Source organism: Lynx rufus, unplaced genomic scaffold, assembly GCF_022079265.1.
Source record: "Lynx rufus isolate CCGP_SWC_20201006 ecotype Redwood Valley unplaced genomic scaffold, mLynRuf1.p SCAF_8, whole genome shotgun sequence".
Lineage (NCBI taxonomy): Eukaryota > Metazoa > Chordata > Mammalia > Carnivora > Felidae > Lynx > Lynx rufus.
This window is the reverse complement of record NW_025814896.1, coordinates 129,200,298-129,219,550: the sequence shown is the minus strand read 5'-3', so window position 1 is coordinate 129,219,550 and position 19,253 is coordinate 129,200,298. Positions and strand designations below refer to the sequence as shown.

Sequence of the window (19,253 nt, the reverse complement as noted above, 5' to 3'; positions counted from 1 at the left end):
GAATACACAAATCGTGAATGTTATGGTCTGAACGTCTGTGGACACCCCTGCCCACCACAGATTGAATGTCTGCATCCCCCGGAACATTCGTAAGTTAAGACTCTCACGCCAATATGATGGTATTTGGAAGTGGGGTGTTTGGGAATTAATTAGGTCATGAGGATAACACCCTCACAAAAGGAATCACTCTTCTTCCAAGAGGCCAGAGAGCTAGCTAGCTCTATTCCCACCACATGCAAACAGCGGTCTGCAAGCCAAAAGACCACAGCCCAACCATGCTGGTACCTAGAATAGAATTCCACCCTCAGGAAGTGTCAGCAGTAAATTTCTGTTGTTGATAAGTCACCCAGTTATGGAACTCGGTTGTAACAAATCAAACTAAGACACATGAAATATTCATACAACGAAACACAATGTATTATAATAAAATGGAATAAACGGATACATGAAAAAATGCAAATAAATCTCAAAATACGCTAAAAGAAGGAAGCCTTAGACAGAAGGGTGCATACTATGAGTCCATTAATGTGAATTACCAGAACAGGAAAAACTTATCTAGAAGAAGAATAAAAAAACAGCAGTTGCTCTAAGGGTGGGTGTAAACGGATTCACTGGGCAAGAGCATGAGGGAACTTTCTAGCATGATGGTAATGTTCTGCATCTTAATGGAGGTTTGAATTGCACAAGCACATGCATTTATCATAATTCATTGGCTGGAACAATTAAGATCTGTGCATTTCATTTCATCTGCAAATTTTACTTCAAAAGAGAAAACTATAAGCAAATATTGAACTTTAATTAATGACATGATGTGGAGGTATTTAAGTATTAACTCTGAAATTAATTAACAAAGAACACTGATTAAATGGCTAAATAGAAGGATGGACAGAAATGTGATATAGCAAGTATAATAAAATCCTCATTCTAGAATTTAAGTGAATGTATATGAATATTCACTATACAATTGTTTCAACCTTCCTATTATATTTGCAATTTTTCACAGTAAAATGCTGAAAGAAAAAAAAACAAAACAAAAGCTGACACTAAGCCAGAGAAATAAACATTATGTCAAACCGGAGTTCCCAAATAAAGTATATTTTTACCTTACAAGGTAACTTTTAAGTTCTCCTCGGTAATTGATGACCAGGAGTTCTGCAGACCACTGTGCACTGGCTTTATATTCTAAAAATATCAACCCAGCAATGGCACAGCTCAAATCACCTGCTAAACTGGATGCCTGCAGAAAAGAGGTAAATTAAGTCACTAAAAAGATACCACACAGAAGTTAACATGTGTGCAATTGGAAGACGTCCCAGACATTGGCCCTGCCAGGTGCACATTAAGACAGCCCCAGAACTGATCTGTATACTAAAGAATCATGCAAATCAGAGTGCCTAGAACCAGACACACAACTCTGGACCTGCCCTCCCAATCAAAGGCTAGAAGCACACAATCCTCTTTGGATGAGAGATTCTCCTAGATTCGTGAATTTCTGCTCAGACTGTACTTCTATTGTGTGTATGGGGGGGGGAGGGGAGCAATGCCACAATTCAACTTCAAAGAACTCTAAGATACTTCAGATTCTGTGTTTCCCTCTCTCTCTGCCCCTCCCCCACTCATGCTCTGTCTCTCTCTGTCTCAGAAATAAACATTAAAAAAAATTTTTTTTTAAATAACTCTGAGATACAGAACTCAGATATCACCTTCCAAATGTTGATTTGCATTGCCTGCAGGAAACAATGCTTCAAGAAAAAAGCCTCACTTAATTCCCATTTGCCCCATCGACAACTAAAAGGAAAAGGCACTTAAAACACTCATTCAATGGCAACCTTTTTCCATTAACTAAATATCAGGCTATATTGCTAAGGATTTGAAGGCATGTGCACCCTAGGAAGCACACATAATAAAGTTTATCACCCTGAATGACTCCTGTCTAGAACCACCAAGACTGTGACCACATGTGGCTGCTGAACACTCATACATGGCTAGTCCTAACTGAGATCGGCTACAAAAGTAAACATGAAATTTCAAAGCCTTGGTATCAAAGAAAGTATCTCGTTAATACTCTTTACATGGATTACATGCTGAAATAATATTTGTGATATACAGGATTAAATATTAAATAAATTTCACCTGCTTTCTTTTACTCTTAATGCAGCTACTAGAAGAGTTAAAATCACACATGCGATCATATATAAAGTTCACATGACTTTTCTATCAGATAGTGCTTAGTCCAGGAAACAGGGATCCAAACTTCCTAGTTTGATTCCCCAGGACTTCCATAATAGGAGCCTAACACATTTTTTCAAGTTTTTCCACTCATTATTTCTGAACAAAAACCATTCTCTATATCATAAGTTCTTATCCCCAGCTTCTCATTAGAATCAGCTGAAAAACCTATAAACAGGGGCGCCTGGGTGGCTCAGTCAGTTGAGCGTCTGACTCCAGCTCAGGTCATGATCTCACTGTGAGTTCCACCATCAAGCTCTGTGCTACAGCTCAGAGCCTGGAGCCTGCTTTGAATTCTGTGTCTCCCTCACCCACACCCTCCCCCGCTCACTCGTGCTCTCAAAAATAAACATTAAAAAATTAAAAAAAAAAAAACCTATAAACAATATTAATTCCCAGAACCCACTCCCATCAATTAAATCAGAATTTTTATGGGTCGAGTCTAGAAAATCAAGTAATTTTTTGTTTTTCTTTTCCTTATAAAGCTTTCCAGGCAATTCTAAGATGCAGCCAGAGTTAGAAATGCTGTTGTACCTGTCTCTGTATCTTGGGTCATTCAAGGAAGAAGGACACAAAGTGAAAAGTGCTGGGTCCCTGAAATTGTTTCACTTAGGAGCTGGATTGCCATGGCAACAGCCTGGGCCCCCCCCCCGCCCCACCCCCAATTCAATTTTAGTTTTCCAAACTGTAAAGCGCAGATAATATCTGTCCAATCTACTCGAAGCATTCTTGTGAACATTAAATGAGAATATATGTCAAACTCATTAATAAAGTATAGAGCACTACACAAATACAAGTTATTACTACCAGTCATTCCTTCACTCTCCCTTTCAATTTCTATCCTTTTAGGATGACAGACGCAGTTCCTCTGAAAGCTGTTCCCTATTGCAGCAGCCCATTGACTGCTCTTCCCCCCTGGAACTTCTCAACAGCTTTCCATACCTCTGTTTAGCATTTACTTCCCACCATGGTTTTTTGGGGGGGTTGTTGTTGTTGTTGTTGTTGTTGTAAGGTTTTGTTTTTTTTTTAATGTACTTATTTTGAGAGAGAGATAACATGAGCAGGAGAGGGGCAGAGAGAGGGAGACAGAGAATCCCCAGCAGCCTTCACACCATCAGCACAGAGCCCAATGTGGGGCTTGAACCCCCGTCAAAACCAAGAGTCAGACACTCAACCGACTGAGCCACCGAGGCGCCCCACTTCCCACCATGTTTTGATGCCAATGGATTACCTCTGAACACCGCACTACAAGATACAAAGGAAAAATATTTCATGTACAGATATCTACCTACTAGATTCTGAATACCTTAAGTTCACAACTTACTCAGACTTACATTTCTATTTGCCCTCTTTCACATTCATTCAAGCACCTTCACATACTTGTTTGAATGCCTTTCATGTAATGAGCTTCCGGTTACATACATACCGGGGTAATAACAAAGAGTTCGCTTCCCATGAGATCAAACACCCTCACGGTTCCCGTACTTTCAGCGTAGGCCAGCAGGGTACAATCGTAACTCCATGCTACACGTCTCCACTGGGGTTTTGGGTCTTTTGGAACTATAATGAAAGGAAAAGAAGTGGTTTTAACAATGTGTTATACAGATAGTTTAGTTGCAGTAACTATAAATGTAAATTATTCAACTCTATTACATCCTCTCCCAAGGATTTCTAATGCTTCAGTTCAATCGAAGAGAACAGTTCCCAGAAAGCCACTTCAAGTAAGACTGGGACATACGAACCAGAGCCAGCTCTGCCCCGCTTACTCCCGAAGGAAAGACTGTGACCCCAGTGGTCTAGTGAAGGCTGAGCATGCCCTGGTGTGGCAAAGGCCTGGAACAGCGCACCTCAAAACACTCGCAAAGTTAAAATGGATCAAAAGCAGAGAGAGTGGGCAGAAAATAATTCCAATCCAGTGAGTTCCGCATCTCTAACAGCAAAAAATGAAAATTTCACCTGAAATCTTCTAAACATACCAAATACAGATACCAAGGAAATACAACGCAGTATTCTGCAGAAGAAATATACACATGCATGTGTAATACACAGACACAGATATTAGGTAAATCAAGTACTATCCTGGATCAGTCATGCGATTATAATATTTTAATAACCAATCTTAACAATCTAACACCTCTACTTTTTCTGTTCTGAATTTTTCAGTACAACAATGAAGAAAAAAGCTGTCGGCTACAAAAAAACAAACAAGAAAAGGGACAGTGAAACTCTCGACTCTGTTAGCTTTGTTTGAGGCTTTTGATGTTTTGTGGGCTTCAGTTGTCCCTCATTAGAATGCCAGCACTGAAGAGACAGGGCCACTGCCTTTTCCTTTACCAGCAGGGACTCCAGATGATTAGGGGACTGACAAGGTGACATAGCGAGTCAAGAGCAAAGAAAGCCCTGGACCTACGTGTCCTGCCTTCCCAAACAGTGAACACTTCACCACCACACACTCACCGCCTCTCGGTCAGAGTCTGGACAGGGCCTCAGGACGGCCTCAGAAAGGCTTCCGAGATGCACTGGCTTCTCTCTACTCCCCTAACAGAATCGCCCAGTTAAGGCTTCCCTGTCTCTTGCGGAGACGCTCACAACAGCCCCCCCCCCCAAGTGGTCTCCTCCCTTCCATTTTCTCCCCAATCCTTCCTCAATACTCTCCAAAGAGATCTTTCTAAGGGGAACAGATCCCACCCTGCAGCTGCATGGTTCTCCATTTCCAACAGAATGAAGTCCAAACTCCTCCACATGCACCAACGGCCCCATGCAAATAGCCCCATCACAGCCTTCCAGTGTCCCCTCCTACCACTACCACCTCCACATATCTGACGAGCCAACAACACAACTGGCAAAAAAGCAAACCACGCGCACTCGAGTCTCAGCCTTTTGTACACATTGCTACCTCTACCCAGAAGGTTCTTTTTTAATTTTTTTTTAAACATTTATTTATTTTTGAGACAGAGACAGAGAGTGAACAGGGGAGGGGCAGAGAGAGAGAGGGAGACGCAGAATCGGAAGCAGGCTCCAGGCTCCGAGCTGTCAGCACAGAGCCCGACGTGGGGCTCGAACTCACATACCACGAGATCATGACCTGAGCTGAAGTCGGCCACTTAACCGACTGAGCCACCCAGGCGCCCCAGAATGTTCTTCTTTAGAACTCCTCAAATGGTTCTCTTTTGTTACAGCCACCTGTGTTAACAAGTGGCTACCTCCTCCTTCCTGGACATTCTCCCAAACTGACTGCTCTCCTCTCTGTGCCCCAGATATGCTGTACAAAACTCCCCCATAGCATTGATCGCATCGTATTACGTTGTTTCCGTGACTGATGCCCCCACCAGTTTCTGAACTCCATGAAATCACAGACAGTGTCCTACTCAACACTGCCATCCTGGGACCTGGAACAGAAAGTGATTAGTTTCACTTTCTAATCTTCACTAGTAAGTGAAGACTACGTCTTTCAGAGAAGTCTGTATTAACAGGACAAGGTAACAGTAAGAGTTTAGCATCCTTCAAGGACTACCAATTAAACATGAATCACATAACTGAAGACTTCTTTCCACCTAAAAGAGATAACACAGAATTCAGACTTCCCTCTTATCTCTGTAATACCCATAATATATGTTCTTTATATGAGGAAAGTGTACCAGACATCAAGGAGTTTCTCTATTTATCAACAGGTAAAAAGCATACCAAAAAAAAAAAACAATCCAAGGGGGTCTTTGAATACAGGAGGGTCTAGTGGATTTATTAAAGACTAACAAAATACTACATACACTCTAGAAAAGCAACTTTTTTAATGATAATAAAATGAAGAAAAATATCAGTTCTCTGTCTTTATAAAGCTAAAAAAAATCCAAACTTGGAAGTAAACACAGGCACAAAATGATAAACACCACAATGCAAGACCCACATACACACAGATGCCACATAAACACCAGCAAGAGGACACTTTAATGCCCTGAAAAATATTCATGTGCTCAAGAAACACAGCAATATTTTTCCATTATTACTGTTTTACCTGTGATAACCGGGTTTTTTCCTCTTATTTCATTTTGCTAGGATAAACAGATTTATGCACCACATTCTGTTTCTGTCTAAAATAGGTTCCATCTAAAGGGGATTTGTTTTTACTATTACTTCTAGTTATAGCCAGTAGCTCCAGAAAACTCCACATGTGTTTTGACCCAGATAAAGACGTTTTCATTACAAAATAAGATTTCACATAGCAATGTAAAAATAAAGGCTTTATCAACAGATTCTTCCAGCCGACTGTGTGGTTTTGGAGAGGAACAAACAGTCCAGATTTAAGTGTTAATGGGGTTGTCTGAAGGGTATTCAGAAAGGCTGCTGGTCAAGTTAACCAGCAGTCTGACAACCTCCACGTTCATGGTCAGACTGTTCATTCTTGCTCATATCTTGCACCGGCTGCAGTCCCTTCAACCTGCCTGGGTGCCAAGTTCTTTCCCACCTTACGCTTTTGTCTGCGCTGTTTTCTCAGCCTGGAACCCTTTCCCTAAGCCCTCTCCTGGCTCCTTTTCATCTTTCAGGTCTCACTTTATGTACCGCTTCCCCAGGATGCGTTCTCTGACCACCCTGGCTAAAGCAACCCAAGGCCCCATTATTCGCCACTGTCCACTGGTTTCATTTCCTCCACATATCTGATCCCAAACGATTATGCACATGTTTGTCTACTTTTTATCATCTGTCTATTCACTTAAACTATAAATTCCAAAATGCCTGGGCCTGGGTCCATCTTGTTCCGAACTGCCTCACCAGGGCCTAGCACACTGGTGGTAGCAATCAGCACTCAAGTGCTAACAGAGTACACAGTAATCCAGTGCTCAGCCGCCCGGATTAGAAACACAGGACAAGATTACGAGGTAAGGAACACTGGGTTCTCTTCTCAGTGCTGCCATAAAACCAAGGGGTGTGACCCTGGGGAGATCACCAAGGTGCCGCTTGGTCATTTGCAAAATGAAGGGTTGAATGAACAATCTCTCCCGGACTCACTCTGACTGCTAAATCGAGAACCAGTGAGCAAAAGCAAACTAGTGGGGCTATGAAGACTTGGAGTCTTGAATGTTTGAAGTAAGTACTGGCAAAGACATGAGAAAAATCTTACAATCCTAGAATGAGAAAGGTCTAACCATGATGAGAAACTCTGAAATTATACAGGGAAAAGAAAAAAAAAAAAAAAAGGCAAATGTAGTCACAAGAGAAAAAACAAAACAAAACACCACCACCATAACAAATTTCAAGGGGCGCCTGGGTGGCGCAGTCGGTTAAGCGTCCGACTTCAGCCAGGTCACGATCTCGCGGTCCGTGAGTTCGAGCCCCGCGTCGGGCTCTGGGCTGATGGCTCAGAGCCTGGAGCCTGTTTCCGATTCTGTGTCTCCCTCTCTCTCTGCCCCTCCCCCGTTCATGCTCTATCTCTCTCTGTCCCAAAAATAAATAAACGTTGAAAAAAAAAAAAAAAAAAGAAATCAATTGGGTGACAATATTTGTAACATATGTGACAAAGTATTAACATTCATACTATCAAGCCAATAAGAACAAGTAAGCTAAGGGTAATATAGGCAAAAGGGTATGATCTAGCAATGCACAAAAAAATAAAAATAGCCACTTAACATATGCTCTACCTAATAACTAAAAAAAATGCAAATTGAAAATGAGATACTGATTTATCCTTTGCCAGTGAACCTAACAAATACTTCTTAAATAGGTAACAGCAGAGCAAAAAAACTGCTTCCATCATACCTTTTTCATAGTTGTATATACAGGTGGAACCTTCTGGAAAGAATTACAGCAGTAGCTATTTGAGTACTACACCCAGACACAAACAGGATGTCTTTCCAGCGCTGGTGAAGAGGGATGGGGGAGAAGATGGGTAAGAAAAAGAGGAAGGAAACAAGCCACTGTAAACAACGTAAATTTCTATCAAGAGGAGAACAGATGAATAAAATGCAGTTCACATTCTTACAGGGGAAGACTGTGGCTACGCTGAAAAGACTGAAGTGCATCTGTACGCACTGATTAGGAAAGACATCGATACAGTCAGAGGGAGAGCAAGCTGGGAACAAAGTCCACAATAGGATCTCGACTTGTTAATGACAAAGTCAATCCATATATGTACAGGTTTACAGAAGCAGAGGTTTTATATTAAATCATTAATATAAGTCCCCGTGAGAAATGCAAATGGAAAAGAAACTTTACGTTCTCTGCCTCTGCACTGTTTGAATTTGTTACCTGTATGTACTGCTTTTGTAATAAAATAAACAGGGTAACTAGTTTCAGACTAGATCTCCCACCGTGAAAGAAAAATATGTCAAAGACCCGTTTCAGATGTCAAAGACCCGTTTCAGACGTTATCTACAGGCAGTGCAAGACTGTGACCCCAGGGAGAGGCTGCTTTCAGCCGGTAGGCACCTTCTGGACTAGGCACCTTCTAGACCGCCTTGTGTGAAGACAGACCTCCAGCTGCACGTGCAAATCTCAAGGAACTGAGTAGATAAAGAATGGAGTCACAGAGCTACACGGGAGCTACAGAGCTGAAAACCACCTGCAAGGCAGCTTTCCAGAGGGAAGTGAGGGAGGCAGAGAAGGAGATTGAAAAATGTGCAGAGATGAGCCCTGGGTCTTTGGCCACACACACACACACATTCCACAGGGCCACACCGCCAAGGAGAAGGGGACTGACTATCGGCAAAAGCGACTTCCAGAGGTGGGAGAGGATTTGGAAATGTTTGAGTTCCACCTCATCAGAGTGGAGAGACGTTCGTGAACACTCGGAGCTTTCATAAGACATCCCAGAAAGACTCCATCATAAAGTAGGACTAACCTAACCCCAAAATAAAAGCTATTCTAAACCTATGTTAGAAGACTTTAAAAAAATTAAAAAAAAAAAAAAGCCTTAAAAAATTAAGCTGATTAACTACTTCCCAGAGCAAACCTCAATACTCTAGTAGGGATGATAACAAGGCTCGCTAACTCAGCTCCATAATGTTGAGCGTACAATCTAAAGTGCAGGAAAATATACACAATCATGGGAAAACCCAGCCAATAGAAACACGCCCAGAAATGCTACAAACTGAGGAATGAGAGACAAGGACTTCAAACCAGCTATTATAGCATAGTTGGGAATTCAAAGAAAAACATAAACATAGGCAGTATATAGAGAATGTCAACAGAAACGTGATGGAAGCTACAAAATATCGAGATATCGAGCCAGGTTCTAGAAATACAAAAACACAAAAGACGGTGTCTGGGCCTGGGCTGTCATGGGGCCCACCAGGCCACCAGTGCACTGAGGGAACCTCAGCTCCTCACAACAGGCGAACTACTGCTTGGTACCAGAAGCTCTGGTTTACAGGATCTCAAAATCAGAAATAGGAGAAAAATCTCTTAACATAGTACAGCTCTAAAAAAAATAAAAAAAATTTAAAAAAAAAAAGTCTAATTCCTTGTGGTAGTATTTAGGTCACTATTCAAGACAGGAAGAGAAGACTAGTATTTATGGCCTGGCAAACAGAGCCAAAACAAGTTGCAACCCACATTTAAAACATTCTCAAATGGCATATATTTTATAAAGCAATAATTGAAAAATATCAAAGTGGAACCAAACAGTTCCTATTTTAGTTTGCAGACTCTGCAATATGTAGTTTCAAAAATGCATTAACAACAATCTGGCTCCTTTTCTCCAGGCAGACACAGGAAATCTCATTTGGCATATGAGAGTTATTCCTATAAAGAAGAGTCAGATAATAAGCAAATGATCATTACCTCAAATTATATGAAATGGAAAGAAGCCATTAATGCAGCATTAAGGTCATAAATTCATACATTTGGAAGCCAACAAAATAAAACATTAGTTCGCAAAGCATTATTATCCCATCCATGCTGCCACATTAACTGTATGCACTAAAACCTCTAACAAATATTATAATTTGTGTGAAATACAGAGGGATAAGCTTCCTATTTTCATGTTAACTTGTAGATCTTTCAGTTTACGTACTGGTTAAGAGTGGATGTCTAATGTCACAGCTCAAAAGGACCCTGCATGTCTGAATCACTCCAACATGCTGAACATGCTTCTCAGCAGCTCACCACGGGCCCCCCAAGCCCTCACCCAACAGAAGCACAGCACTGGGAAAAACATAATTGAATATCTATCCCTAAATTATCCTTCTGGGAACATCTTGATCCTTACGCATTACTTAAGCCAGGTCTGGTCTGCTTTAATAAGCGCTGGTGAAGATTACTGAGACTAAATTCAGAAAATGCTAGTACTCCAAACTTTAGAAATGCACACACACCACTCTCCTTCTATTATTCTCAACAGGTTACTAAGCAAACAGGACCTCTTATCTACCCTTATTGTTTGTGGCATGTATACACATTTGTGTGCAGTAAGAATAAAAGCATGGTGGGGGCAGGGGACACCTGGATGGCTCAGTCAGTTAGGCTTCCGACTGACTATTCTGGCTCAGGTCACAATCCCAGGGTTGTGAGATCAAGCCCCATGTCAGGCATAGAGCCCGCATAAGAATCTCTCTCCCTCTTCCTCTGCTCCCCACCCCCCACTCACTCAGTCTCACTTTCTCTTTCTCTCTCCCTCCTTCCCTCTCTCTACATACAAATTATAAATCTATATATATATATAGTCATGAACTTCTAAAACTAACTCACAGGAAATAGACAAATATACTTGGTTCACACACAAACTTACAAACATTATTGTAATAGTTCTCAAGTGTCATTACCCATTTGACAGGGTCAAAAACCGTGTGCCTACTATGGTGTTAGACACCATGCTAGGCACCAGGAACAAAAAAAAAGCTGAATAAGATGGGAGCCCTGCCTTCAAAGAATTTACAGTCTAACCGGGAAACAGATAAGCATAGCAACAACTAAGGGGAAAAAAGCAGATTAGCCTATGTATGGTGATACATGTTCAAACAAGTCCAAGGAAAACATTAAGAAAGATGCACAAATGAGGAGGAAGCAGGCAGGGAGGGAGGTTTCCCAAAAGAGCTGATGCCTGAACTGAAATATGCAAGACTCGTTAATTAAATATAAAAGTGAGAGTTTCTAGGCAAAAGGAACTATCTGTACCAAGGCGTGAAAAGCACGGGGCGGGGAGGGGGCTGGAAAAGCACAAGAGGATCTGTGCTAGAACACGGGATGTATGGCAAGGAGATCTTAAGGGACACACAGACTGAAAGGTCAGAAAAAAATGAGCTGCACTCTACAGTCAGTGGGGAACAAACGAAAGATTTTAGGCAGATTAACAGTACTGGTAGCAGTAGCAAAAGCGATCACTTAAGGTCTCCTAAGTACTTAGCATACATCAGACATTATGCTAAGAGCTTTACATATATTAGCTCATATTGTTTCCACAACCCAATCTATAGTATTATGCCCATATTACAGATAATTGAAGCTCAGAGAGGTACGGTAACATCCAAGGTCACATTTCTAGAAAGCAGGGGAGCCAGATTTGAAGGGTAACCTGACAGAATTCTCATTTAAGAGCAATGAATCTGGTGTGAAGTGTGGATCTGTTGAGAGGCAAACAGAAGAAAACCTTGTCAGGAGACTTACTAAAAAAAAAAAAAAAAAAAAAAAAAAAAAAAGAGTGAAAATGTTAAAAACCAGTGCTAGCGCTGTGATGGCAGAAGTGCAGAAATGGAGGCAAGAGATATTTTAACAGGTTCCCAGAGCTTGGTGACATTAAGCTAAGGCAATGCTTCCCCACTGTGTCGCTCACTACAACTGCAGTGAATTATGTGTCTCTTCCCCTGATGGACTACAAACCCTTAAATCCAGGTCGTCTAAGGCTTACTCCTCACTTCACATGTAGCACCCTGGAAGAGTGTCTGGCACACAGTAGCAGCTTAATAAATACTTGTCAAAGAAGACAGAGAAGGAAAAAGGAGGAGAAAAGGAGGAGAAAAAGAAAAGAAGGAAAAAGGATTACTGGCTTGGTACAGCTAATGGTATCATTGACAATCTAGGGAACAGAGCCAAAGAACAGATTATAAGAAGGAGAAATAAGTTTATATAAACAAATAGGCAATGTTACATTTGCTTTTAAGTTATAATATATACTATTTGTAAAGACAACTCCGTAAGAACTCTATTACTACCTTACCTACTAGCATATGTGGAATTATAAAATTATTAGAGCAATTCTGACATACTAACAGAATATTGCCATTCATATGAAAACTGAAAACATTTTCCAAACACATGATCTTTAATTTTCAGAACCGATGTGCATGGCCAAAAATGGCAAAAATGAGAAGGAAACTCGCCCTGAGCCACTTACTGAGGGTGCATCTGACAAGGAGCTTAAGCATTTCCTTGGGGACGTTGGGGAAAATCCTCGATAGAACCAGTATTTTGTAGATTTCAAAACTATTCATGTCTTCCTTCTCCTAGCTTTCTTTCGCTGTCAAGGATTTATTTTACCCTAATGTTACTTTAAGATAAAATATGTACACCATGTTCTTCCAACTAAATGAGAAAATGTAAGTGAAACCCTAAATACAGTGGCTGGCACAGAGTAAGGACACAATACATATTTGTTGTCACCATCGCAACAACCATGATTACCATCGTTCTCATTCCTACAACTACTACACTAACTAACTAACCCAAGGTCAGACAGATGGAACTGCAGGTCAAGTAAAACATACATGGTGGTTGCATTTATCTCCTAATTTAGCGTCCTCCTAATTCTTCTCTTCCTGTAAGGTTCCCTCTGCCTTTTCCTCCTGCTCCTGCAGAAAGAAACACGCCCCATGGCTACTCTTCTACTCATCCTTCAGGCTGATTTCCAAAGTCACTTTTTCTTAACAATCTTGTCACACAGCCCTGGTTAAACTCTCACTCTGCTCTGTATTTTTCCTTCATCAGATTTGTCACAGTTTGTACTTCTACTTTGAGTGTCTATATACTTCATGAGGTAGGGGACAGTGACTTTTTGCTCACAATCATATCCCTAGTACCCCGCAAAATGGTTCATATACATAAGGGATAGTAATTGGCGTTGAATACGTCACCAGAAGAATGAGTAAATTCCAACACTTGACTTATACTTTTTTTTGCATTGAATTCAAAATAAAAGACTAGAGGTGCCTGGCTGGTTCAGTCAGTACAGCATGTGACTCATGGATCTCGAGGTCATGATTTCAAGACCCACACTGAATGTAGAGATTAAAATTTTTAAAAAGTCAAAAAAAAAAAAAAAAAAGATTAGGGACACAAATACTTTATCCCAAAACTGGCACAGACTTTTATTTTAAAAACAGCTTCAATTTCACATCTCTTCAAAATGGTCCAAAATGGACTAAGCAAAACATTTTAAGACAGTAAGAGAAATCAGTTAAGATGTTTTAAAAGTATTTAATAAAGTCACAACAATCTTTGTTAATATTTAACATCTATTCTGACTTTTAAGAAATACTGTTAACTGTTGCAACTTTGAAACTTCCATTTTGCAAATATTTTGGAAACTCTTACCTTGACATTTCCCAATAATGGATGTAAAATCATCTTTTGTGGACCTGCAAAATATGCGTAAAATTAAGCCAATAGTTTCACCATCACAACATATTTTGTCGTACTATGAAACCCCACAAAAATGATACAAGAGACAACTTGTCTGCACAACACTAAACCAGTCCTTCTCTCAGACATGGATTTGTGCTCAAACAAGACCCTTTCATTGGCGACATTTTCTCCCAACCTTATTTCACCAGAAATGGAGCTATACCTAGAATACAGCAATACAAGAATGAGATTAAGCATGGTCTTTTAATACAATTGAGACATTGGCCCCCTCCCCAAAGGTTCTGATTCAGCAAATATGGAATGGGATCCAAGAAACAATGTTTTTTTTAAAGCTCCACAGACTGATTTTGGTCACGAACCACGGTCTGTATCATATTACAAAGTTTAAATCACTTAAGAAAAAAGATCAGGGCACCTGGCTGGCTCAGTCGGGTAAGCATCTGATTTCTGATTTCGGCTCAGGTCGTGATTTCATGGTCGTGAGTTCGAGCTCCCCATCAGGCTCTGCGCTGGCAGTGCAGCTTCGGATCCTCTGTCTCCCTCTCTCTCTGCCCCTCCCCGCTCTCTCTCAAAAATAAACATTTTAAGAGGGGAAAAAAAAGGTCTTGCTTTTAATAAATCAAATAGCTTTAATAAGTGACCATATTTGTTACCAGTGACCTATTTAAAATCTGTGATCTTGAAATATATGCCTAAGTAGTTTAATTATTATATGTTCAAAAATGAAAAGTTGGTAAACCATCTAGAAAATAATTTAGTAACAATTATCTAAAACCTTAACGTCTACGGTCATTTGATCCATTGCCTCAATTTCTATAATGAAGTTATCTCTAGGAAATAATTACAGATACACACAGATCTCAAGGAAATTCATGGAGCCTAATTTATGAAAGAGAAAAATATACCCAGTATAAGATTAGATTTTGCCAACTGCACTCAATGAAATATTACGCAATTACTATATGTGACATGGAAAGATGTTCATAATTTTCAAAACTTATCAAGAGAAGACATATCAAATAGAATGCAGAGTACTGTTAGACTATTACCCACACACACACACACACACACACACAGAAAAATTCCAAAGAACATACAACATTTAGCTGAACTGTAATTTGTAGTTCTTCTTTCTTGAATACTTAACTATTTTCTAATATTGGTAAAGTGACTAAGCATTACTTTTAAAACAAATTTTAAACACTAATATTTTTAGCTATTTATTAAGATACCGTATTATGACAAAAGCCAATTATAAATATGTTAATAAACTTCCTCAAGAAATTGACTATTCAGCCTCCACACGGAAGAGAGAAGAACATGGTCTTTGAAGTGAAGTTGACCTGATTTCAGCTCTATCTGGGTAACCTGGACAAAATATTTAATAGGAGTTTCATCTTCCTCTCAATAAAATGGGATGGGTAATACCACCTTCATTGCTTAGGGAAGGATTAAAGAAGACATAATGCATAAATTAGCACAAACTAGACCTAAGTCAGTGTTCATTTCTTTCATCCTTAATACAGATCATCACAAATTAATAATTGCTCTTTCGCTGAGAAAGGTGAAGGAGAGAGACATAAATTTGGTTTTGTCAAAACTTCGCAAATGTATTCACTTAAGCAAATTTGGGGGCGGGTGCCTTTTTTAGAAGAGTCCCTTATTTTAATGCTTTTTACTGGGTTCTGTGATGGTTTCTAATTCCCATATTTATAACAGCCCATAATCATAAGAAATTGTTACTTCACTATTTAGGAAAAAAGGAAACACACATTAGCCACATAATACCTACTTACTGTCAAATTACAGATTAATAAGTAGCAATTCACAACAAGTCACTTTCCATCCACGTGAGCCCCGCACACAAGCAGGTTGGTTAGGTGTGCCAGATAAGAGCAAGTGACTGGGGCCACCTGCCGCTCACCACACACACACACACACACACACACACACACACACACACACACACACAGCGGCCCTACTCCGATCTTACAAAAGGCAGGGCTCTCTCTAAACTAAAACTAACATGTGTTTCAGCTTTCCATCTTTTTCCCTGCCATTTGCTATTTATGACTGCTTCCAAGTAACGAATAAGGACCCGAGACACTAGAGTTATCACTCATAGTCTAATACAATCAACAGTATTTCCCGAACTCCAGCGGCCTACTCCTATCACGACTGCGCCAATCTTGCATCGGACGTGTTCTTCACACCGGAGTACAAAATACACGTGGAAGAGCAAGAACAAAGGTCTTAAGTATTCAGGTTCGGCCACCGTTGACAGGGTTTACTTTGAGGATCTACCCCACCCCTTTTTCTTTAATGATGACTCCACATCTTCGCTCAGACTCTCCTTTCAGGTCCCTACAAACTGTGTGTGTCTGTTAATTCAGCAGAAGGAACGGACTGCCAAGGCTGAGCAGTCAGTGGACTATACCCGGTGAGGCACTCCCTGCGTCTGCTGCCTCTGTCCCACTCGCAAACACCTTACTTATTCAGCAAACACCAACTGAGCACCGATTATGTTCAAGGAAATATCCAGTGCTCGGGAAAACAGACAGGGCCTGCTTCCGAGGCACACAGTGTAGCTGGACTCACAGACACCAGAGCCCATTCACACTGAATTTTGAGGAAAGGACAACCCTGAGGTTGTGCAAAGCAGCGGCGCCAACTAGACCAGGGGAAACCCACATGTAAAAATACAAGCATACATGGCTAAACAACGTGACCAAAAGGTAGTATGCATTCTTGGATAAGAGCAGGAAGACCGAAGCTGGGACAGCAGACTTCAAATCCTCAAGAAAGAAATTTAACCATTTGTGCCAGCTTCCTCATTTCTAAAATGAAGAAAAATAGCAAAAGCTACCTCACGGGGCTTCTGCAAGGATGAAATGAATTAACACCTGTGAAGTACTTGCAAGGGTGCCCAACGTCATCGGTGTTATCTTATCACAAAGTACAGCACTGTGTTGATTATTTCAGGAGCGTAAAGGGGAGGATCCATAGGAAGGATGTTCCTGAAAGGCTTCCTGGTGGAATTCGTGCTCTACCGCGTAGGAGACCTCAGATACACTAATGTGACCAAAAGCTTCTGCAAATTACAGACCAGATGACCAAGATTTCGATGAGCATCACTTCGGCTGCCTGGAAATCCTCCCTCAGCCCCTCATCTCGATCACCACCTACGTGAATGAATTCCTAGAGCTGGATGTATGTACAAGTTTTATAAATATTTTACACTCTACCAATCCAGTAGCAAATCCTTTTATAAAAACAAATGATTTTTTTATTCCTTTCATCAAAAATGTTATCAACAAGTTCTAGAGACCCCCGGTCAAACTCCTCTTCACTGGCCCAAATATCAATCCCATCCCCACACGCACATTCTGACCCTAACACCTAAAATCATTCCACGGATGCTCTCATTTCACGGGAGAAAGATGGAGGTTTTGACAACTAACCGCTGTTTTTGTACAGTCACACCACAAGTACACATCTCAGACAGATTTCACGTCACTACAGCACACGGAGAGCAAGTGCGAACCCATTTCTACCAGCAGTGCCAAGTTCAAAACTGTGCCAGCTTGATGCTCACTGATGCTGTGAAAAAAAAGAAGGGTCTGTTTTTTAAAGCCATGCCAAATTAAACAATGCAGTTTTTTTTTAATGTTTCTTTCTGGGGGGGGGAGGGAGGGAGGTGGGGAGAGGGGGTGGGGAAGGGAGAGAGAGGGGGAGACAGAGGGGGAGACAGAGGGGGAGAGAGAGGGGGAGAGAGAGGGGGAGAGAGAGGGGGAGAGAGAGGGGGAGAGAGAGGGGGAGAGAGAGGGGGAGAGAGAGGGGGAGAGAGAGGGGGAGAGAGAGGGGGAGAGAGAGGGGGAGAGAGAGGGGGAGAGTGCACACACGCGTGCAAGCAGGGGAGGGGGAGAGAGAGAGACAGACAGACAGAATCTGAAGTGGGCTGCAGGCCCTGAACTGTTAGCACAGAGCCCCACGTGGGGCTTGAACCCACGAACCATGAGATCATGACCTGAGCCGAGGTCTGGTGCTTAACCGACTGAGCCACCCAGGCGCCCCAAACAATGTAGTTTTGAAAGCCTGTCATTAGTGCCAATCCTCTCCATCCGAGGATTTCAAGAGGGATCACAAAACGAAGCCTCCCCATCTGAAGTCAATGCCCCAATGGGGGCAAGCCCTCTGTCCACTCCCCAAAAAGGTGAGGGGTCCAGTTCTGTTTGAATAACTGGAAAAAGAAAGAAACTGCACAAAAAGCTAGCACCGGGGTGGGAACAACTGAATGCACGTTATACTATGTTTAATCAAAAAATAATGAAGTATCGGTAAAAAGTTTTGACCGATATCCTAAAATCCTGATCTCCTTACTTATTTTTTGAAAACCAAGAGTCAGGCCTTGCCTGCAGAAAGAAGTAGCCTCGAATTTTAGAAGTTCAACACATTTAGTCTGCTAGTGCTAATTTCCAAAAAAAAAAAAAAAAAAAAATTAACTAGTTTTCCTGAGTTACTTTCTGTTGTTGCTACTTCTTTCACAACTGATATATTACTTAAAAATAAAGTACATGAAAAGCTCAGCTTAGAGAAGACTTTCAGATGTGTATATAATACCGACGAATGTCTCAAAAGGACAGAGAATATCACTGGTCTCAAGTAATACGTACTCTTCGTCTTGCAGACTCACACCACGTACAGCTTTAGGCCAACAGAGCAAGGCGGCCCCTACTTTTTCAATACCTTCTTGAGCATCTGTTTTAGTGGATTTAGCAGTGACCAGTCAACCAAGAGTGACTCCCAGAGTTCTGAAGATGTGCCTGGTCTACTGAAAAAGTAAAACTGCCCAAGGGAGAAGGGAGGGATCTGGGGAAGGAGACCATGTGACTCTAACAAAGCATCCTTTGTCCTGTAATTGGCAGAAGTTGCCGTTTGACACCAACCCACAAAATTATGGGAGTTAAGAGCAAAAGCCCTTTAAATAAGCCCTTCAAAAAACTTAGTTCCCATAAATGAAGGAAAATTTTCTCAAGGGAAAATTCTGAATAGGAGTAATATTAACAATTACCTGATCTCCACACACTGATCTTGAACAGCAGCCAAAATTTTTCCATTGCTTTCATAGAGAGGGGAAAAAAAAAAAATTACGTGAATATTTGCAGCCGTCTTTAAAGATGAAATTATTCTAAGAAGTTAAAAATTATTTATCTTCTTCACACCTTCAATTATCCAACTTTTTTTTTTTTTTTTTTTTTTTTTATTTTTGGGACAGAGAGAGACAGAGCATGAACGGGGGAGGGGCAGAGAGAGAGGGAGACACAGAATCGGAAACAGGCTCCAGGCTCTGAGCCATCAGCCCAGAGCCCGACGCGGGGCTCGAACTCACGGACCGCGAGATCGTGACCTGGCTGAAGTCGGACGCTTAACCGACTGCGCCACCCAGGCGCCCCCAA

The 19,253-nt window shown here is 41.2% G+C and overlaps 1 protein-coding gene across 1 annotated transcript in view; it reads right to left on the bottom strand.

The window, feature by feature from the left end:
* The window catches only part of NBAS (NBAS subunit of NRZ tethering complex), a 334,006-nt gene that overhangs the window by 306,996 nt on the left and 7,757 nt on the right, over nucleotides 1–19,253 (bottom strand). The window contains exons 5-8 of the mRNA XM_047068027.1: nucleotides 18,869–18,916; nucleotides 13,747–13,790; nucleotides 3,656–3,789; nucleotides 1,104–1,237 (exon numbers count right to left, since the gene is read on the bottom strand). Of these exons, the coding sequence (XP_046923983.1) occupies nucleotides 1,104–1,237; nucleotides 3,656–3,789; nucleotides 13,747–13,790; nucleotides 18,869–18,916 (360 nt within the window). The remainder of the gene's footprint in view (nucleotides 1–1,103; nucleotides 1,238–3,655; nucleotides 3,790–13,746; nucleotides 13,791–18,868; nucleotides 18,917–19,253) is intronic.